General features: G+C 43.7%; 1 protein-coding gene and 1 pseudogene across 3 annotated transcripts in view; one reads left to right on the top strand and one right to left on the bottom strand.

Moving 5' to 3' along the window:
- Positions 1–509, bottom strand: part of LOC122225845 — a 10,979-nt pseudogene extending 10,470 nt beyond the window's left edge.
- The window catches only part of RNF19B (ring finger protein 19B), a 23,610-nt gene extending 911 nt beyond the window's left edge, over positions 1–22,699 (top strand). Inside the window, exons 3-12 of one of the 3 annotated variants that reach the window (XM_042948669.1) lie at positions 34–1,139; positions 10,508–10,713; positions 12,359–12,503; positions 13,940–14,102; positions 14,550–14,664; positions 15,703–15,843; positions 16,801–17,008; positions 19,474–19,605; positions 20,413–20,911; positions 22,195–22,699. In XM_042948669.1, coding sequence (XP_042804603.1) covers positions 508–1,139; positions 10,508–10,713; positions 12,359–12,503; positions 13,940–14,102; positions 14,550–14,664; positions 15,703–15,843; positions 16,801–17,008; positions 19,474–19,605; positions 20,413–20,875 — 2,205 coding nt within the window. In that variant the 5' untranslated portion in view covers positions 34–507 and the 3' untranslated portion in view covers positions 20,876–20,911; positions 22,195–22,699. Of the gene's footprint in view, positions 1–33; positions 1,140–10,507; positions 10,714–12,358; positions 12,504–13,939; positions 14,103–14,549; positions 14,665–15,702; positions 15,844–16,800; positions 17,009–19,473; positions 19,606–20,362; positions 20,912–22,194 lie in introns of those variants that run through there. The other 2 variants (XM_042948670.1, XM_042948671.1) reach the window with 2 other exon arrangements.

Genomic DNA, 22,699 nt, shown 5'->3' with positions numbered 1-22,699 from the left:
ACCACCTGATCCACCCCTGTCCGGGTTTTACAGGTGAAGTAACCTAAGTATCTTTTGCTGGAAGTGGCAATCAGCCTGTCCGCGAGGAAAGGCAAACCGAAAACTCCCATCTCGAGGATGAAGGCGGTAGGGGGTATAGAATTGGGGAACGGGGCCAAGAAAAGCAGTTGGATGTGTGGCTCCTCAAGATGGCTGCCCCGAACCCCATGACCGGGAGGAAGCGGAGCTCCGCCCCAGCGCGCCGGGCCCCACCCCACTCGGCCCCGCCCAGCGCCACCCCCCTCCGGGGGGGGGGCGGTGCGGGTTGTGAGGTGTCTCAGCGAAGCGCCTGCGCAGTGGGCAGCGGCGCGCGGGGCGGAGGCTTTATAATCACTTCGACGCGGCCGCTCGGCTTCTACCTCGGGGAGGGCGGCCAAGGCGGCGGCGGTCGCCGCGCCGGTTGAGGGGGCGCTGAGGCGGGAGCAGTGGTGGCGCTGGGCGCCCCTCGCTCCTGGGCCTCTGGGGGCCATGGGCTCCGAGAAGGACTCCGAGTCGCCGCGCTCTACATCTCTACACGCGGCCGCGCCCGACCCCAAGTGCCGCAGCGGCGGCCGGCGCCGGCGCCTCACCTTCCACAGTGTCTTCTCCGCCTCGGCCCGCGGCCGCCGCGCCCGGGCCAAGCCGCAGGCCGAGCCGCCGCCCCCGGCCGCGCCGCCGCCGCCCGCCCCGGTCCCGGCCGCGGCCCAGGCCCCGCCGCCCGAGGCGCTGCCCGCCGAGCCGGCCGCCGAGGCGGAGGCGGAGGCCGCGGCGGCGGCCGGGCCCGGGTTCGACGATGAGGAGGCGGCGGAGGGCGGCGGCCCCGGCCCGGAGGAGGTGGAGTGCCCGCTCTGCCTGGTGCGGCTGCCGCCCGAGCGGGCCCCTCGTCTCCTCAGCTGCCCGCACCGCTCGTGCCGGGACTGCCTCCGCCACTACCTGCGCCTGGAGATCAGCGAGAGCCGGGTGCCCATCAGCTGCCCCGAGTGCAGCGAGCGACTCAACCCGCACGACATCCGCCTGCTGCTCGCCGACCCGCCGCTCATGCACAAGTACGAGGAGTTCATGCTGCGCCGCTACCTGGCCTCGGACCCCGACTGCCGCTGGTGCCCGGCCCCGGACTGCGGGTGAGCGCGGGGGCGTGGCCGCCCGGGCAGGGGCTGCGGCGGAGGGGGACCCGGGCCCGGGCCCGGGGACCGGACCCCACCCCGCGTGTGGCCGGCCCGGAGAGGCGGTCGGCGGCGCCCAGGGTGCGTGTGTGTGGCCCAGCACCGAGGGAGCGGAGAGGGATGAACAGCGGGAGGAAGGAGAAGGCGGCAACTGCGGCGGGTTGGTAACCGGCCACCATCGGCAAGCCCAGACCCGTGGGGGACGGCACCCACCACCCCGCCCTACCCGAGGGCTTGAGGTGGGGGCTGAGCGGTCCTCGAGGGCAAGGGAGCTGTCCATCAAGTCAGGAGGCCTGGAGAGGCTTTTAGGTCGGGTGAACGCCCCTCCGTCCAGAGGTGTAGGGGGCATGCCTTAATGAGGGCTGGGAGGGAATGACTGGCAAAGGATGGAATGAGAATATCATTCTGAGGGGCTCGCAGCAGTCGGAGGGGTGTGTCCCTTTGGCCATGGGCAGACTTAGCAGCATTGCAGGAGAAGGTGTGTTCTGACCACCGCTGCTGAAAGTTGGAATGGAGGTGATGGAAATGGCACCAAGGGGGAAAGGACAGCTCACTGGCAGCTCTGGGGCACCCGGGGCATCGTGTGCCTTCTGTGCTAAGCTGTTGGGAGGCCCGCTGTGGTTTTACACTGCTGCCTTGGGCAGAGTGAGGGGTGGACGGGCCCTTTCTTTGTCCAGAGAAGCAACGGGGCACTGGGAAGAAGGATGCCCAGAGGTTGATACGGTAGGAGAAAATGTGGTACCCGGCCCCTCTGATCGTGAGTTCTTGATGACAGTCTTTTTCATGCACCGTATATCCTGAATTTTTAAGATCAGTGAGAAAATATGCAGTCTTTACAGGGACAGAATTCCAGCAGATTTTGCTATCTAAAGTATTCAGTGGAGACCACCCTCCCCCCCTCTTGAAAAAAAAATCTGTGTGATACTGTCAGTACAAACCATGAATGGTTGCATGCAGCAAAGAAGAGCTTATCTAAGTGGTTGGGAGTCAGACTGTGCCATTTACCAATTCTGTGACCTTGGGCAGATCATTTTATTCTTGTGTATTATGCTTTGGGGGCAAAAAGATGCTAGGGACTCCTTGCAGTGTGTGAATGTAATGCCAGTAAAAAGCTGCATGGTCCTTTGCTTCAAAGGAGTTAAGAAGGGCTTTTAATTGTAGCCTGTACATCAAGGCTGTTTTAAGATTTCCCCGATGCTATTTGTCTCCTCCAAAAGAAGCTGTCTTAAGAGTGTCTAGAAGAGTTAACTTCTTTCTATTTTGCCAGACTTGTTTAGAGATGGGTGTGTTATTTAACCTCACTGAGATGGAGTTTCTAAATTACTTTGAAGGGTTGTAGTCAGAGGTATGGTGTTTGTCTATGGTAGATCACTTTCGCTTTCAATTAATAAGTGTCGGAGGGAACCTTGTAGGCTCTTATTTCTGGTGGTCTGGTGATCTTAATGGCCTTTAGAGGTTAATATACATATGATATGCAGGCATCATACATACTGTTGATCTATCTTCTGAACTAAAAGAACATTAGGAGAGCATTGCATGGTTAATTTTGGAATAGTATATTAAACTACTTTTTTGAAATGTGTTTCCTTGAATTTTAACTGAGAAATGTGGCATCACTGACTATCTTTCTGGAAAAACTCCCTTTTTGTTATTCTATGAAATCGGTCACTGTCTTTGCTCACATCAATAAAAATGGACAGGAATTAACTTACCATCTTGATGGTAAACTGTAAGCCTTTACTGAAAGCTATTAAGGAATTAAGACCATTTCTTATTTCAGCCAAGTATTGGATTAGTATCATCCAGAGTTTTTTTAATTAGTTAAGAGAATTATAAAAATTATATAACTATATTTTTAAGTGTGTTATGTGTGGGTTTAAAGAAGGTAGAGTTTGGAGAAAGCAAGCAAGCTGGCAGCTGAGTATACATGTGCCAGGCATACATAATTGAATTTGATTCTTACAACATTGTAAGATAGATTTGATCTAGTTTTACAGATGAGAAAAATGAAATTTAAATAAATTGAGTGACTTGTTGAGGGTCATATAACTAGTGGGTGGTGGAACCAAGCTTGAAACACTTAACTCCAACCAAGGCCAATATTCTTTCCTCTTAGCTTTTTTCTTTTTAAAAGCATGAGATTGTTGGCATTATTGGGGATGCTACTGTTTGGATCATTTTGTCAAATGTTGTAGCCTAAGGACAACATTGAAAGAGCCAAGGATGCTAAAATCTAGTTTCTCTTCTGATTCTTTTTGTGAAGAGCCACTTATCTGCTTTTTCTTACCTGAAATAGGCCTAATCCTTTCCTGACTTGAGAGGCTTATTAATTAATGTTTACAAAGTGTTTTGAGGTGTGCAGTTGGAGGTGTTAGATAAATAGAGAGTAACTTTAAAATTCTGTCACTTCCCGGGGCGCCTGTGTGGCTCAGCCGGTTGAGCGTCTGACTTCGCTCGGGTCACGATCTCACGGTCCGTGAGTTCCAGCCCCGCATCAGGCTCTGTGCTGACAGCTCAAAGCCTGCAGCCTGCTTCAGATTCTGTGTCTCCCTCTCTCTCTGGCCCTCCCCCCGTTCATGCTCTGTCTCTCTCTGTCTCAAAAATAAATAAATGTTAAAACAAAATTAAAAAAAAAAAAAAATTCTGTCACTTCCCAAACAAGTGTCTGAGTTCCCTGGGGATGTGGCCAATGATTTTGCCACCTCTTTTTATTTTAATTTATTAAAAAAAATATTTTTTTAACGTTTATTTATTTTTGAGAGAGAGAGAGCATCAGCGGGAAAAGGGCAGAAGGAGGGAGACAGAGGATCCAAAGCAGGCTCTGTGCAGTGAGCACAGAGCCCAATGCAGGGCTTGAACTCACAAACGGTGAGATCATGACCTGAGCCGAAATCAAGAGTCAGGCAGCCACTTAACTGACTGAGCCACCCAGGTGCCCCACCACCTCTTTTTAATGCCAGGAGAAAAATAGCTTATTTTGTTTTGTTTCAATCAAATGGTTCTATTCTTCTATGTCTGTTAAAATTCTTGATGAGCAGTTAGAGAAGCATAATCCCCAGTTCTCTTCTTGAACCTGACCACCTTTACTCATAAATCAACTTCTTGCAGCCAGATTTATCAAGTCCTCCCTTTGCTCTGTGTGTGTATATGTGTGTGTATTTGAAGGAGGCATGTAATTGATCTTACAGAGTTCTGATCGTTAGGTTCACTGTGATTATAATGAGAACACTGTATATTAAAAGATTATTTGTTTACGGGGCGCCTGGCTGACTTCAGTCTGAAGAGCGTGTGACTCTTGGGGTCATGAGTTCGAGCCCCTTGTGGGTTGTGGAGATTACTTAAATAAATAAACCTTAAAAATTATTTGTTTACAAGGTATTTGTAGAGCAGAGCAAAGAGTCATGAATTTTTCTTTTCCCATACTTGAATATGATTTTATTTTAATCATAAATAAGAGGACCAGTTTCAGTGGGGAAACATTTACATTATTATTTAATATTATTAAGTACAGCATTACCAAGTACATTTAAAACATACTTTCTAATAGGTAAAATTAACTCAAAATACAAATAACTGATCTTTTTATAGTTCTTTATGGTAAATTTATTTTATAGAGGAGAAACCAGCCCAGAGAAGTTTAAGTGTGGGCTTCAATGTCTCAGTGCTAATAAGTGGTGCAGTTGATTATAACTGCTTAGAGTCTCTGCTTAAGCATGAGGTCTTTTCAGAAACCCCCACCTCATGTAAATATATAATGTTTTCCTGTCAAGTACTGTGTTGCCAGTCTTCAAACCCTTTCAGAATCTCCGGAAGACTGAGGGGTGAGCAGAGGAGGCAAAGAAAATTCCTGGTGTACAACAGCAGACCTTCTGTACGAATGAATAGGAGATAAGGCTGTCTTGACCTAAATTCTTTGTGCAGGTCCACCACTCCAGCCTCTCATTGCTGGTTCTCTCTCAGTCCCCCCTCCTACCTGACCCCAACAGGTAGTGTCAGCTGTTGGTCTTCCTGGAGAACTGGACTGGACCATCCTGTAAATAGGAACCTTCTGTTCATCTCTAGCACAATTGTGAGCAAGACAAAATTCTCAGTCAATGAGGGAGGATTTTCTTTTCCTCTCTGCAACCTTCCTGGACATCTTTTATCTCTCTCTTTTGGTCTGTGTGTGTGTGTGTGTGTGTGTGTGTGTGTGTGTGTCTTTCTGGTATGACATGTAAAAAATTGAGATAAAGTTGATCTGGATGTTTTCTCTTAATTGATGTCTGTACCTTCTATTTCACAACTCTTAAGTCTCTTAAGCCTCTTAAGCCCCCCATCCCTCGCTTGTCCATCTGCATCATCCTCCAGCTCCATATATCTTTCCCATATTTGCCAAAGTACTCATTCTAAAGTGGAACATCTTATATCACTCCCCTGCTTAGAACTGTTCATACCTGGGGCGCCTGGGTGGCTCAGTCGGTTAAGTATCTGACTCTCGGTTTCGACTCAGGTCATGATCTCAAGGTTTCATGGGTTTGAGCCCCAAATTGGGCTCTGTGCTGCCAGCACAGAGCCTGCTTGGGATTCTCTGTCTCCCTTTCTCTCTGCCCCTCTCCCAGTCACACTATCTCTGTCTCTCTCAAAATAAATAAACTTAAAAAAAAAAAAAAAAAAAAAACCTGTTCATACCTGACATATAAGATGACTTCTTATGTCTTTAAGAAGTGATTATTTATATGATCTACCCTTATAATGCAAGCCTCATTATAGTCTTCTACCATCTTTTCATGTTATTTTCTGTTTTTCACCTACAACAGTATTTTCCAATGTATATTATACGTATTACTGGAAAGGAAAACGTTTTGTGATCAAATAAGCTTGGGAAATACTGGCTTGAGCAAAAAAAAAAAAAAAAAAAAACAAAAACATTTCTGAGCTTTCTGGACCCTTTAAACATGCTAATATACACTGTAAATTTTGCTAATGCTAATAAACAGTGTAAATCTTCAATCTGGTGTAATTTCCCCAAACTTAGACCAACAGGAAACTCCTTTAACAGCTACTCTGTCTTCTGTTAGTGTCCTTATTTAACAGTGAATCTTGTACTCTGAATAGATTAAGAGCTCCTCTAGACTAGGATATCTGTATTCCAACTTTTTCCATAACACTGCGAACAAAATTTTTCAGTTAGATCTCAGAAGAATGGGATATTGAATTTAGATAGTTGAAGATAGATAAAGATAATGAATAGCACAGTTTTTGGAAGAGAAGCAGATAATGAGGGGGAGGGTAAGAAGAGGACAGATGGTCATTAAGTAGACACTTTTGAGAATTATAAAGTGTTGAACCTTAGGTAAATATTGGGTATTACAAAAAGGACTTAGACATGGTCCTCTTGATAGGGAGTTTGGCCTGTTAGAAGGGATGATAGGTAAGTAGGTAGGTAGGTAGAGAGATAGAAAGAAAGAGGAAAAAAAGGAAAAGGAAGAAAGGAAGAAGAAAGAAAGAAAATGCAGTGTAATACATCCTAAAGAAAATACAAATCCTCTTAGAGGATAGATGAAAGATTTTGTATGAGGGTGTCAAGAAAGGGGTGCCTAGGTGGCTGACTCAGTTAAGCATCTGACTTCGGCTCAGGTCATGATCTTACAGTTCATGGGTTTGAGCCCCACATCAGGCTCTGTGTTGATAGTGTGAAACCTGCTTCAGATCCTCTGTCTTCCTCTCTCTCTGCCCCTCCCCTGCTTGTGCTCTCTCTCTCTCAAAATATATATAAACATTAAAAATGTTTTATTAAAAAAAAGACTTCGCAGAGCAGGTAATATTTGATCTGGGCCTTGAAGAGTAGGAGTAGTAATTCCTACAAGGCAAATAAAGATGCAAGTAGAGAAAAAAGCATCTTAAATCAGAGGGTTATGAGCAAATACATAGAGGTATAAAAATGCAGTGCTAAGTCTGGAGGCTAGTTTGGTCAGCTTCTGGATGCACAATATGGAGAGCATGATCTGGAAAGTAACTAGAGATCAGTCTGAAAATATAGACTGGATTCAAGTTGATAGCCCTATCTAAGCCGTGCAAAGTTTAGGTTTGAAAGACTTTTTTTCGTTGAAGGATTTTTTTTTTTTTTAATTTTTTTTTTTAACGTTTATTTATTTTTGAGACAGAGAGAGACAGAGCATGAACGGGGGAGGGGCAGAGAGAGAGGGAGACACAGAATCAGAAGCAGGCTCCAGGCTCTGAGCCATCAGCCCAGAGCCCGACGCGGGGCTCGAACTCACGGACCGTGAGATCGTGACCTGAGCTGAAGTCGGACGCTCAACCGACTGAGCCACCCAGGCGCCCCTCGTTGAAGGATTTTAAGTAAAAGAGTAACATCATGATAGATAACTTTCTGGAATTGGAATTTGGATTGGAGTGGAGAATAAGGAGACTAGATAGTAGACTCTTAGAGTTGTCTGGCCAAGAGGTGACATGAGTTTGAACCAAGGGGGTGGGAATAGAGGGGGGAGAGATAGTAAGAGTACAGCTCATGACAACTTGGTGCATATCTGCTACCCTTACACATGCTCAGGGTCCATTTGTAAATGAAGTTACATGGCCTGGAGCTACAAAGTGCAGACATAATATAGGAACACATTTCTTTAACTACTAGGGTATGTGGAACGTAATCAAATAATAATGGGATTTTTTTTTCTCCAGGGCTGAAGTTAGGTAATACTGTGGTCTGGCCTGTCACACATATTTCTGAAGACTTAGGAAGTGAATAAAATTGGTAAATTTGTATGAAATTAAGGGGAGGGAGAAGGATACGTCTGTTTTCTTAGCAGCATGTAATTTCCAACACCTATTTAGCTGCTGCTTCTCCCTCCCCACCCCCCATCTAGCTTCTAATTAGCAAGCCTGAGTGCTTGGTTACTCTAAGAGCAGGGTGGGAGAGAGGCTCCAGTGTGGGACATGGAAGAGAAAGAACAAGATCATCAAGGTGGATTTGGTCTCAAGGATGAAGTTTTTTTCAACTACCTGTGGAAGAAGATTACCTTATTCAGAATTTAGGAGTTTACTCCTAAAATGGGCTTAGACAAAGTTTTAGGACTAAGTTATAGTACCTGGCATATAATAAACCAGTAGATACATGGGTAAAGTTTAAAGATTGCTTTAGGACAGAGTAATGGTCCATGAGAAGAGTTAGAATGGCCTGGGGAAAGTAAAGAACTTAAGCAGGAGAGGGTCTCTATCATTCGTTGAACACAAGCATTTTAAGCATGAACCAGTATACTATACCCTGAAGATTAAAAAAAAAAGGATGATACTTTTCCTTGAGTCTAGTCTGGTTGGGGAAGCATATGTATAAACAAATAATTAGAACATAATGTGATAAGTAATATGAAATAATCGTACATAGACATAAAGTAGGCAACCAGCCGCCTAAAGAGATTAAGTGGATTTTATAGGGAGATGAAATTTGAGCTGGTTCTTAAATGGATAAAGTATTTGCCAGGGCAAGAAGAAGAAAGGAAAGAACATTTCTAGGCAGAAGGAGTAGATTATGCAAAGGCTATGAAGTAGGATAAAATGTGCTGTATTTTTATATCATACCTTTCAGGGCAAGATCTCAAATGCAGTTTAAGAGTATGTGTAGTTCCACTTAAATGTGGCAAGCACCTATACCTCCATTTTTGGGGTAGAGGTTAAGGCTTGGAGATTTAAATTAGCTCAGTGTCATGCAGTATGAGTCAGGGACAAGGAGCCCAGACCAGGCGCCCAAAAACAGGAATGCCAAGTCTCGTGCCCTGAGTAATTCTGTGTCATGGTAATAGATTGCTGTGTGTTCGTGAGTATTTGGGGTTATTTTACTTCCTTAGAACCAAATTCTACACCCAAAATTGACATTATCAATCTTGTCAAATGTCCTTTAAAGAAAAAATAAAAGATTCTGTTAATAAATATTTACTCCCACCATGTGAGGTAGGAATGGATCAGGAAATGATCAAGGCTTCCTGACTGTGTAATTTGTATCATCAGAAGTTGACTACTTTTCAGAGGCCATCCAGTACCTTTCCTATAACCCAGAATAGTAAGGAAGTCACTTTCTTCAGGAGAAACATTGTTTATCTGTAGTAGTTATTTTGCAGCGAGGTGGGGTAAATTTGCTCAGAACTCCTACAGGATATGAATCATTTGCATTCATACATTGACCCCTTTGCTGTTTCTGAGAAGAGATTTAATACAGACTATATTATGTAACATAGATGATATGTCATCAATACCTTCAATGCCATTCTCAAATCAACTTGCAGAATCTATAATAAACCTGAGAACTTAAGTTGCTGTTATGAACATCTAATGTACATTCAAATAAACAGTAGAAGAAACCCAAGAAAACTTTTATTAGCCTTCCATAAAAGTTGTTTAAGGTCTTTGGCAATTGGAGGAGAAAATGGAATAGGGGACAGCAAAGCCCAATGGCAACACCTAAGCCTATAGTCATTGACCTGTTAATATTTTGGATTGTGAGACAGAATTCTTGGAAAATAAACATGAATTATAAGAAACAGTTGATGTTGGTGCAGATAGATTCTGAATTGCCCATCTTTACTCAGAATGTGTATCAGAAGAGAGAAGGAAGGAGAGGGAGATAATAACCTTATTCTGTATTAATTAGTAAGGTAGAAGAATGATATTCTTGGACTCTGGAGCCTGTCAAGGAAGTAGATATTTCAAGGTATAGATTTGAGTAAAAAAAAAAAAAAAAAAAAAAAAAAAGTTTGAAAGATAAAATGAGCTTTCAATAGGAGAAACTGGTCATGAATCCATCTGTGGCTCTTGTCTCAGGCTGTGTGTGGTCAGACCAGCTTCACTGTGGAACTTAAAAATAAAAAAGTATACTTTAGTTTTTGCTATAGCTTGTTTTACAAATGTTCTGTCCTTTAATGTAAACAAATTCTAATCTCTCTAAATATAGTAAACCATCAAAAGGATATAGTTTTGTACCCTGTAATTTATGAAACTTGCTGTGGGAAACTGCTTTTAAAGCAGCTTGAACTGTGACTGAATATGTGCTAGAATTCAGGCTACCTATGGTATTTTCCCCTATTTTTTCACAAATAAGTGATTTGTGTTTTTTTAGAATCTCAAGAAGAAATTTACTTTCTCACACAGAATATGTTTTACAGTTTGTTCGGCATGCTTGTGTGTATATGTCATGTGTTACATGTGAACTCTTTTCTCTCTATATCATGTGTAGTGACGAGGAGAGTCAGTGTTACCCCACTGACACTGATGAATAATGTCTGTCTTGTTCCGATCTTTCTTACCTTACTGATCCCTCTTCCTGTGTCCTTACCCAGTTATGCTGTTATTGCCTATGGCTGTGCCAGCTGCCCAAAGCTGACCTGTGAGAGGGAAGGCTGCCAAACGGAGTTCTGCTACCACTGCAAGCAAATATGGCATCCAAATCAGACATGCGATATGGCCCGTCAGCAGAGGGCACAGACTTTGCGAGTACGGACCAAGCACACTTCAGGTCTCAGTTATGGGCAAGAATCTGGACCAGGTATAAGTTGGCATTTTCTCATTTTTCTCTTTATTTGATATTTCATAACATGAGCCTAAAGCGAGCAGAGATTATCTTAATGTATAACCAAGTGTTTCCTGGGATCAGAGAGCAGAACATATTTGGTAATACCTTCAACGTTGTATTTGATACGTAGCTTCTCTCTCTGATAACTATAGGTTTTCCAACCTATAAATTGGTAAAATTGGAATGCAACAAAATTGAATTCTCTAGTTTCTACCTTCTAAATTTTTTTTTTTTTACATTTATTTATTTTTGAGAGACAGAGAGACAGAATACAAGTGGGAGAGGGGCAGAGAGAGAAGGAGACACAGAATCCGAAACAGGCTCCAGGCTCTGAGCTGTCAGCACAGAGCCCGACGCGGGGCTTGAACTCATGAACCACAAGATCGTGACATGAGCAGAAGTCAGACGCTCAACCGACTTGAGCCACCCAGGCGCCCCTGTAGTTTCTACCTTCTTAGTAATACGTCTCATATTGGAAAGTAATTAGGTCCTTCTGCTAAGGACTTTTTCGAAACCTTCATTGTAAGCAGAAAGACATTTAATTAGTATTAAACCTCTATTATTTTCCTACCAGCTTTAAATGCACCACTGCTTTTGGAAGTAGGGTACAGAGTTAATGAAAGGAAATAATATTAGTATGGATTAATGATTAACCTTAAAAGGAGGAACCTTGGCAAGTCAGAGTAAACCTACTTAAAAATTTCACTGGGTTTATTACCTTTTATAAATGTATTTTATTTCACTGATGTCATTTGGGAGAGGCTGGTAGGAAAGATTTTACCATTTACTTTTTCCTGGCACAGCATAATCTCCTAAATTGTCATTTTAATAGGATAGTTCCTAGCTTGCTGTGAAAATTACTAGGTGTGTGCTACATAGCATACCCACTTATATTTAGGTTTTGAATTTGAAAGTATCATGGGAAGGGTCTGTGGGTTGTGTTAACAGCAAATCGCAATGATACTTACTGAGACTGAGAAACGAGTTTCTTGAGCTAAAGTTTTTTTGCAGACTGTTCCTCCTGCAGGACTCTGCTTTGAATTCTGCCAGCCTATTGGCTGATGAAATTTCATTTTTCTTGGAATGATCTTTCTCTCTTGGGAAGTATTCTTGCTCAGAGTGTGGCTTAAGTGCTGTGTAAGATGCCAGTTTGGGGGATAGGCAGCTCAATATGAGACAGGATCCATTTTATGAAAATTCCTGAGGTCTAGACATAGCCAGCCTTCCAGTGAAGTGGGTTGCACAATTTGGAATTCTTAGTTGAGAGTTTTTGACTACCTCCTCACTTTTTTTTTTTTTTTTTTAATTTTTTTTTTTTCAACATTTTTTATTTATTTTTGGGACAGAGAGAGACAGAGCATGAACGGGGGAGGGGCAGAGAGAGAGGGAGACACAGAATCGGAAACAGGCTCCAGGCTCCGAGCCATCAGCCCAGAGCCTGACGCGGGGCTCGAACTCACAGACCGCGAGATCGTGACCTGGCTGAAGTCGGACGCTTAACCGACTGCGCCACCCAGGCGCCCCACCTCCTCACTTTTTATATATATTCCTAGGAATAATAAATCAAACTAGGTTTAACTAGGGATATTTTTCTACCCGATTTTCCTTCCCCTCTTAGCAGATGACATCAAGCCATGCCCACGATGCAGTGCTTACATTATCAAGATGAATGATGGAAGCTGTAATCATATGACCTGTGCAGTGTGTGGCTGTGAATTCTGTTGGCTTTGTATGAAAGAGATCTCAGACTTGCATTACCTCAGGTGAGAAGGCAAATGTGTCCATTGCTTTATAATCTTGTTCTTTTACTGATTGAGGGGAAAAAGGAGGTCAAAGAGACATAGTTGTCTGTCCTCGCATTACAGAGTAAGGAAGCTATAAAAAGTTCTTCTGAAGTACTTCTGTGACCATGTTTTTTTCGAGTTCAGCAATTTCCAGGGACTGTTTTCATTACCTTCCAGATAGAGTTCAGTTTCCCTAGCATGGCTTTAAGTCTTTCCACAATTTGGTCATCATCTAATTTTCTCGCTTTTTCCATGTTGCTTTTATACATGCTATATATTACAGGTAACCTGGGCTTGCTGTTCCCTGTGTCTGCTCTGTGCTGTCTTATTGTTCATGTTCTTTCATAATTGTTTATGTTCTTGCCTCTGCTCAGAATGCTTTCTGATCACATCGCCCTCCCAGCAACCTCTTTTTATCTCAACCTGTTCAGTTTTTATTCACCTTTCAGAGGTCACTTAAATGCCATTTTGTCTGTGATGCCTTCCCCAGCTTTTTCTGCCTCATTCTTCTATATTGGCATTCGTTAAATGTTTCTTAATAAACATCACTATTTTTGCTTCATATACAAGTCTAATTTTGCTAAACTGCATAAGTTTATTAAGGTTGGACTTACCTTTTTACAGTTTCTTACATGTAATGACTTCCTAAAGGATTCTAAAGGATTCAGGCTGAATACTAAAATATTGTCCTGAAGGAGTTAATATTTACCAACTTAACATTCATTGTGTGCATGAAGCATTTTCATTTCCAATATGGCAGACATTGAGTACTGACACTATACCGATTATCAGTGACACGAGTGTGTAAGACATGATCCCTACTTTCAAAATTGCTTATCCTGTCTGGTCAAGAAGACGGGACAAAGGGAGTGAGCAAAAATGGTTGAACACATAAGGATTGGGTATAAAAGTAGCCAAACTCGGAATATGAAACTGACATAAAGGGTGTGACAAAGTCTTTTTATATCCTTTCCCAGAAACATAGTTTACACTATCTATTGGATATGGGTAGGACAGATGCCAAGAAAACTATGCAAATCAGTGTTTATTAGCTGCCGGGCACAGTGCTTTTGGATGCGATATTGAGTGTGTAGGTTGTTCAGGATCCCAAGTAGTATATCAGTCAAGGAAGCGGAATCAGTGTTGATAGGTTAAGGAGGACAGAGTTCAACAGAAAAGAAAGGAAAGAGGTTTCAAGTCTGGAAGCATACCTTTACAAAAAGTAAAGGGCCCAGAGCTCTAGTAATCTGACCTTGTCTTTTGCTCCCCCTCATATGATATATTCATTTCCTGTAACCTCTTGTAACTATTAATCATTCCTGTTGAAAAAGAAGGCTCTTGCTCTTAGTAAGCCCTCTGGTGACAATAGCTGCATTTGTAATATTACCATTAACTTCAGCATGTTTCCTCTGCAGCCCCTCTGGCTGCACATTCTGGGGCAAGAAGCCGTGGAGCCGTAAGAAGAAAATTCTTTGGCAGCTGGGCACACTGATTGGTGCTCCAGTGGGGATATCCCTCATTGCTGGCATTGCCATTCCTGCCATGGTCATCGGCATTCCTGTTTATGTTGGCAGGAAGGTAAGACATGCTGAGTTCTATGTATGTTCCATCCCCAGGTTTGCTGGTAAAGGTTTGAAGGAAATAGGGAGGAGCTTATATTTCAGAGCTTCCTGAAAACCAGCTGGTTCTTGGATAAAAATAACCTTAATTTCTTAAATGGATTTTCATAAACCCCAAGAGATCTGGAAGTTCTTATTAGCATCCTGGGCCTGGTTTGTCTCGGTGACTTAAAGGTGAAATACTTTTCCTCACTCTTCTGAGTTATTTTGTCTCTTCTTGGATTAACTTTTTCTGTATTACTTTATGTCACCCTGGTCTGAGTTAGGTTCAAATTGGAGTAAGATGGCCTCTTGGTGGGTGGGGGATATATTTTAATACAGATAGAATATTCACTTGTCTTTTTTCACCCTAGCAAAAAGATTGATATCCTAACCTGCTGACCTGAATTTTATTTCTTCTTCTTAGATTCACAGCAGATATGAGGGAAGGAAAACCTCCAAACACAAGAGGAATTTGGCTATCACAGGAGGAGTGACTTTGTCAGTCATTGCATCCCCAGTCATTGCTGCAGTTAGTGTGGGTAAGCTAGCCGAGACCACAACTCTTCTCCTTCCCTCCCTCTCTTTTCTTTAGCCGCCCCCCGCCCCCCCTCGCTTTCCAACTATAGCAGTTTAGCCAGCTGGCCAGATGCTCCACCTCGGAGGCTCCTACATTCTATGCCAAACCCACCTTGGGAGTTAACTGTTTTAGGCGCTATCATTGTGATTATCAGCTGCACTAAATTGTCACACTTTGGGATCTTTCATTCTTAAATTAGTGCTTAGAACTCCATCTGGCACATAGAAAAGTTTGAATTAAAGGATATCACTTTAAGACCTAGTTTTTCACCTTTCCTCTCCACTTGCCAGGGAACCCACAAAATAAAATTACTTTTATTTTGATTTGCTTAATGCCTCATAGTATTTTAAGAGGCATGAGGGTTTGTTCTAGAATAAGACTATTATAAGTAACATTTATTACAGCTCTCCATGTGCCAGGAGCAGTTCTGAGTGTTTTGCATGTATTAATTCATTTGATCCTCACAGCAGCACAATTGTAATAGAAAGGTGCAGTAATTTGCCCCAGGTCACTTAGCTGGGACATGAATCAAGGCAGTCTGACTTCAGAGCCTGTGCTCTTAACTAAGCCATTCTGCCTCACACAGCAGTAAGATTTTGGAATTAACACTCTGCAGGGGCGGGGATTCTAAGCCCCCACTTATTTAATGTTTGATTATTGATTGTTTCTTGGATTAGCATGTCAGCAGTGAGTAGAAGAGGGAAAATGAAAGCAACGTGTACTCACTGTGCTGGGCACTGTACATACTTTTCTTGTGGTCAGTGACAACCCTGGGAAGATATGTCCGAGGTTATACAGCTAGTAATTTGGAGCCAGGATTCTAATCCAGGCCTAATTCCAAGTCCGGTCATCGTCTCTTAGTCCCACCTACCTTTTTAGGATAAGCCATCTCTTTCTGTGGCCCTTTATAAAGTGGTTTGTCTGTGCTCAGGCTGGAAAGGAAAATTTAGGACGGTTGAAACCTGATGGCCTGCTGACTTGTTTCCTTCTCCTCCCCCAGGTATTGGTGTCCCCATTATGCTGGCTTATGTCTATGGGGTTGTGCCCATTTCTCTCTGTCGTGGAGGCGGCTGTGGAGTTAGCACAGCCAATGGAAAGGGGGTGAAAATTGAGTTTGATGAAGATGATGGTCCAATCACAGGTAAAGGGAGAATTTTAATTTCCCTTTAAATTTATGGGACGGAAGATAAAAATCTGTAGAATTCTGTACATTTTACAGAGAGATTGTCATTGGATTACTTTGGGTAATGAGCTTTGTAGGGGGTAAAGTATTTTTAGCTTTTCATTTCTTTGTTCCAGAGTTATTAGGTTAATTCCTCTGGTACTTGGCTCTGTGTGGCAGGTACAAACTAGTAGGATTCCAAGTAACTCCAAGTATGCTGGTAATAGTAGTGATTATAATAAAGTCTTATACCTGCACAGTACTTTATAATTTTCAGAGGACTTTACACAGTTATTATCTCATCTGGTTTTTATAGCAGCTCTCTGAATAGGGAAGGCAAGGGCTATTATCATCCGCATTTAATGGGAACTTCTTTAAGCTTTTGTCTCAACATCTGTTAAATGGGTTTAAAAGCTTCTGCAGAGCTGGGACTAGAGCAAGTCTTTCGACTTCTTCCCCGCCTCCCCACCCCCCCAACTTCTACTTTGATGTTTTTGCTTTACCATATTAACTAAGCTAGGGCACAGAGAGTCCCACAAGTTTTTTAAGCTTCCTACTAGTCTCAGCACGTGACCTGAACATATTTTGAAATCTTCATGTTTGATTAGATGGCATCTGTGGTATAATAGTGGACTTAGAATCCGAAGTGTAGTTTTGTGTGACCAGCCATGAATGGGACAAGTCATTTACTTCTAAGATTTCACTTCCTCAGCTGAAATTGGGCCTGTTATTGCCGAGTTATTGGGAAGATTAAATATTAACATATGTTCAAGCATTTGACATGTAGTGGCTGCATGTAGTAGCTGTTCATTAAGTGGACATACGAGTATTCTTCTACATGAATGCTCTCCACTCTGAAGAGTCATTACAGGAAAATAACAGACTCTGTTTTGATGCCGTGTTATCTTCAATTGAGATATTTTGTTCCTTCCCCAGTGGCAGATGCCTGGAGAGCCCTTAAGAACCCCAGCATTGGGGAGAGCAGCATTGAAGGTCTGACTAGTGTATTGAGCACCAGTGGAAGCCCTACCGATGGACTTAGTGTTATGCAGGGTCCATACAGCGAAACAGCCAGCTTTGCAGCCCTCTCAGGGGGCACGCTGAGTGGTGGCATTCTTTCCAGTGGCAAGGGAAAATATAGCAGGTAAGCAAACAGATAATTTCTGACAGAACCAGTTGGAATCATAAGAAGTAAAATACCTGTTTTGAGTCATTTCTCTGTGCTGGGCACATCTCATATATCATCTCATTTGATGTAATCACCAGTGGAGCCGGGGGGGTTTGTGTTTTTAACTTCACAATGAGAAAATGGGCTCAGAAATGTTAAGTGAATTACGGAAAGTTTGGTGTTCTTCCCACTGCACCATAGCAACTCCACGTAAAGAGTAATCCTGACTTCAGATCTTCCCTCTCCTACATTAAGCTGCCTGCTTCTGGAAGGGAAAGCACACGTTTTCGTGGCAGTCACTAAAGTGCACTCCCTGTTAGGCTTGTCACTGACTTTCAGTTGAACAGCATTCATGCTGTATGTTGTTGGCTTATTGGTGTTGTGATCCTTATTACCTTCTTATTCCTATTTGATAGATAAGGAAAATCAATTCTATGAACATGCGTTGAGACTATGTAAAACTTTATGACTAAAAACGTTTTGACCTGCTCAGTTATTTTACCAGTGAGATAAGCCAGAACATATTCAGAGAAGCATAACAGATGTCACATGAGAAGCAGTGAGTTGAGCGCACTGGAGAAGGGAGACCCGTGGATAGGGCAAAACAAGGCGAGGAGGTAGGAGAAATTATTGCCTTCAGATAGCTGAAGGACCTTGAGTTGGAAGAAAGGATTCTGACTCATGCCAAGAGGTAGATTAAGGCAACTTAGCAGAAGTTAGAGGGAAACTAATTTTGTTTCTTTATAGAGATTATAGGGAAAATCTATATAAAAATCCAAAGAAGGATTGGATTGGATAACCTTGAAAATACTGAGCTGCCTATCCCTGGAACTATTTAAAGTAAGACCAGATGGCCATTTGGCTATTAGGCCTTTTGGCTAAGGAGTCAAGCAACAGATGACAGATGGATTGGATCCCACACCTGAGTACCTGTCAGTCACCTGGGAGCCTCTTAAAAATAGACTTCAGGGCCCTATCCCAAATGAATAAATTGAATCTCCTGGAGTGGAACCTGGGGATCTATGTTTGGAAAAGGCTCCCCAGGTGATTCTAGCAGTCACTGTACAAGCTGGCATCTGGGAAGCACCTAATGGATGGTGTTGTGAAAAGTCTCTTCCAATTCTCCGAATCTGTGGAAGAGCCAAAACTAGAACCCAGGTCTGTGATCTGACGCCTCGTTCTCTTGGGCCGTGGCACATGCTTGAGGGTATCTGAGGCCGGAGCTACAGAGCAAGGCATAGGCAGCAGGATGGTGGTTGCTCAAATGTGCAGCTGAAGGCTGCTGCTGACCTGTCTGTATCTCATGACTCTGGCCGTCTCTTGTTAGGGGATCCCGCCCCCACATGCCAGAGAATTCACTGCTGGGCTTTCTTAAAACCATCACCCTTGTAAAGAAGCAGACAGACATAATTGGAGACTGACTTGCTGAAACTGCTGCTTAACCAGTCTAGCTGTTCCAGTTCTGTGAAAGCCTTTTATAGGAAGTGCATGAGTCAGGTGGGTTTGACTGTGAAACCTATTAAGAGGAAATACTTAAGGTGAACTGCAAACTGGTGTTCCAGCCAAGAAGGGAAATGGTTATGGGTTCTCAGCTTTGAGACACAATCGGGGAAGCTTGCTGCTCTTGTGGGAGATCGGATCCTCTGTGTCCTTCAGTCTCATCGCCTGGAGGTAATTTGATAGCTAAGTGTTTGAGTTCCCATGTGCAAGACGTAATGTAAATGAGATGTGGTCTCTCCTTTTTTCGGAGCTCACAGATGATTGGAGGAGAGATGCACGAATTGATTTAATAAGTAGGTAGGTGCTATGGGAGCACTTAACAGGAAATGACTGGTTTGCTGGGAGAATGAGGGGAGATGATACCTCCGTTGTTGTTAAGGACTGCATATGAGTTTGTCACATAAAGAAAGGAAACTTCCAGAGTGAGGGAATGGTATGTGCAAAGTCATGGAGTATACAATGTATATAGGTGTGTAAGGAAAGAAAGAATTCAGAGTGATTATGATTTAGGACTGTGGTGAGAGACGAAACTGGAGAGAGAGCTTGGAGGCAGATCGGGAAGACTTTAAATGCCTGTTGGCAGTAGAGAACCAAGAGAGGACTGTTAGAGTGATCGGGTCTTTGTCCACATTGGCACTGATCTGGAAGGTGTTGGACTTGGACTTAGGGCTGCTGGAGAGAGAACCCAACTGCAGTTTTCCAAGGAGGAGATGTTGAGCACCTAAAGTTAAGTAGTAGCAATGGGGATAGAAAGGAGGGGACGATTTCAATAGGTATTCAAGAGAGAAAATATGTGGGCATCTATCTGAGCTATTTGACAATTGGAGAAGATCAGATCAACTCAGTTTGCAAGAGAATAATAGAAGAGATGTGTGCCAGGAAGCAGACTGTCTCAGAATACCCAGGTCTCATATTAACGTGAACGTCCCCTCTTTACACAGGTTAGAAGTTCAAGCCGATGTCCAAAAGGAAATTTTCCCTAAAGACACAGCCAGTCTTGGTGCAATTAGTGACAACGCAAGCACTCGTGCTATGGCCGGTTCCATAATCAGTTCCTACAACCCACAGGACAGGTATGTGAACAGTCAGAGATGCCCAGGAGAGGTTGGAGTTTGTAGTTGGGTATAGGCCTTCAGAAGCTCAACGCCTCCTGTTAGGGCTGCGTGTGCTATCGGATGGGATGTATCGTGTGTGCCCTTTGAGTTCACCCGGCAGGTTCTTGGTATAGGAGTGTCTGAGATCTCTTGATTGATTCTTCTTGTTAGCACTTGATTTTTAGAGATTTCTTTCTTTCTCCCTTTTCTTCCTTCCCCCCCCTCCCCTTTTTTGGGTCTTTTTTGGCTATTGTATAATTATTCACATGAAACTTAAGGAGCTAGGTTGCTGTTCACTGATGTCTGTGGGTCTGTGGTTTCTGCTCTCATGTTGCTCATTGCTTGATGTGACTCCCGTTGCCTATTTCTCTTTATTTTTGAGGAACTGGTGTAACTGACATGGTGTGATTGCAGCACCCCCTGCTGGAGGGGTTCTGGTTCCTTCCAATTGTGACACAATAGCAAAACACTATGAATCTCCTTTCACTTTCATGTTTTGAGTAAGATAGTGTGAGGGTCCGACCCTTAGCTGAATTTTGAAAGCTCTTTTGTAGTTGTATAAAGAAATTGGCAGAGGTGCGTATGTGTTTTTAATCATCGAAAGAGATCTAGTTCTTCACATCTCACTTGAGAGTTAGGTTAAAGTTTTACGTTTGCCGAGAGTGAGCTCTCGTCTCCTGACTACCTGTGTTTCAGACTTTCTAATTCTGAACCCACAAACTGCTTGTACCAACAGGTATAGCATGACCCGTACGTGACTCAGCAAAGTGGATTTTGTCTCCACAGAGAATGCAACAATATGGAGATCCAAGTGGACATTGAAGCCAAACCAAGCCACTACCAGCTGGTGAGTGGAAGCAGCACAGAGGACTCACTCCACGTTCACGCCCAGATGGCAGAGAATGAACAAGAAGGTGGTGGCGGTGGCGGCAGTGGCGGCAATGAAGAGGACCCCCCCTGCAGACACCAAAGCTGTGAACAGAAAGACTGCCTGGCCGGCAAGCCTTGGGACATCAGCCTGGCCCAGCCCGAGAGCATCCGCAGTGACCTGGAGAGCTCTGACACGCAGTCGGACGATGTGCCGGACATCACCTCGGATGAGTGTGGCTCCCCTCGCTCCCAGACGGCAGCCTGCCCCTCCACTCCCAGAGCCCAAGGTGCACCGAGCCCAAGTGCCCATATGAACCTCTCTGCCCCCGCCGAGGGGAAGACTGTCTTGAAGCCAGAAGGTGCAGAAGGCAGAGTATGAAGTGGAATGAATGCTCCTGTTCTGAGAAGCACACTTGTAACTGCATCTTTTGGAATTTTTTTGTTGGGGGGGGGGGGGGTGGTGGGCGGGAATTTATGTATTTTATTTCAAATATTCTCTGGTCACAGGTTTTCCCCAGGGAAATTCTGAGAAATTTGCTATTTCTTACCAGATAAAACATGGAAATTTTTGCCCTTCGTCCCACCCCCCAACCCCTTCCCTCCTTGTTTTAGTTTTAATTTATTGGTTAAACTGAAAGTGGCAATCCGTGAGGTGTGTCAAAGAGTGTACAGATGTATGTGTGTATATTGTACGTATGCTAACATATTACTGAAAGAAACACATTTTAATAAAGATTTCTGTCGTCATTCAACTCCTCTCATTTTCCTTGGCTTGGGACAGTCCTACAGAGCCAAGTGTTTGATCGAATAGACCAGTCTCAAGATGGGAGTTTTCCTAATCCCAGGGAAGAAGCATTGTGTTCTAGTTAGACTGCAGTGGAGTCCCGTATACACCAACGACTCCGAGCCTGACAGGAAGCGAAGCTTGGCTTGTTTGGGACTCCGGGGTCAGACTGCAGAATTAGCTGAGTCAGCTGTATGGAGAAGCTGTAGATTAAAATGAACCTCGTTTGTCCTCTGGAGGCAGCCTGCAGTTTTCCTGTTCAAGCTTTACTTCTTTTCCGCACCGTAGCCGCCAGTAGGAATGTGCTTCAGAGGAGAGAAGGGGTGGCTGTGCCAGTGGCTCTTCAGAGAGTCCCAGTGAATGATGTGGGGTTACAGGCTGGGGACCGAGTATTCTTACTGGAGGAGGAAAGGTACTGGTTTTGCATAATCACCGAGCAATAACCCCGAATGTTTGTTACATTCCTGGGTACGCATTCCCCGTTCCAAAAGGCTTTCTTACTTTTGCCAATGTAGTTTGAGTAAGAGGGACTAAGGAATGTGACTAAAACTCGTCATGAAAGGAGATAGGAGACATGCCATCAGGATCTCAACATTTGATTTTATCTGCTCTTATAAATTTGTGAGAATTGAGCTATGTTAGTACTACTTGGGGTTTTGGCCTTAGAAATGAGAGCTCATACATAGTGTAGCAGCAAAACCAAAAGATTCATGAAACCTGATGTAAGATTCTAAACCTGGCAGTAACTTACTTTGTGACCTGTGAGTCAGTTTTTCTCTCATGCTCTTAATTTCCCCAACTCTTACACAATATTTAAGGAACTTCTTTAGCACCTTAGCCCTGGGCCCAGAGGAAGAATTGAAAACACCCTTTCTTTCCCTAAGGACCAGATGGCTTTCTGTTTCCTTCCACAGATGCACCTGCTCCTTGTCTTCCTGGCCTGTGCTTTACCACAATGAGGATGATGAGTCTGGACAACAGACAACTTGGAAGACTCTTAACTCTTGGGCACCGCAGCCAGACTGAGCACATGATGCTCATTTCCCTGCACCTGAGACAGGAAATGCTCTTAGCGGACTTTGAGTCTCTGTAAGAAAGTGCCCTGGAGGGTGTCTTTGTGTGAAAAAGGGAAACTGTTGGAAAAGGGGGCAAACAGTCTGCAAATCTGTGAAATGCAAATTATCAGCTCAAGATTGCAGTTCTCTTGAAGCCTTACCAGGACAGCAGTTAACTTTGATAAACTCGAAGAAGTCTTTGGGAGGGGCAAGAATTGGCAGCCAGACCTGTGTTCTTATCTAAGCTCCACTTCTTCCTGCTGTGACACTTGGACAGTTGCCTCTGAGTCTGCTGTCATTCAACCAGAATGGGGAAAATAATCGTTAAGTATGGGGTCGCAAAGATTGACATGGTGTACTGAAA

The sequence above is a fragment of the Panthera leo genome, chromosome C1 (assembly GCF_018350215.1).
Source record: "Panthera leo isolate Ple1 chromosome C1, P.leo_Ple1_pat1.1, whole genome shotgun sequence".
Taxonomy (NCBI): Eukaryota; Metazoa; Chordata; class Mammalia; order Carnivora; family Felidae; genus Panthera; species Panthera leo.
Note: the sequence above shows the minus strand (reverse complement) of the source record. Positions and strands in the feature narration are given on the sequence as shown.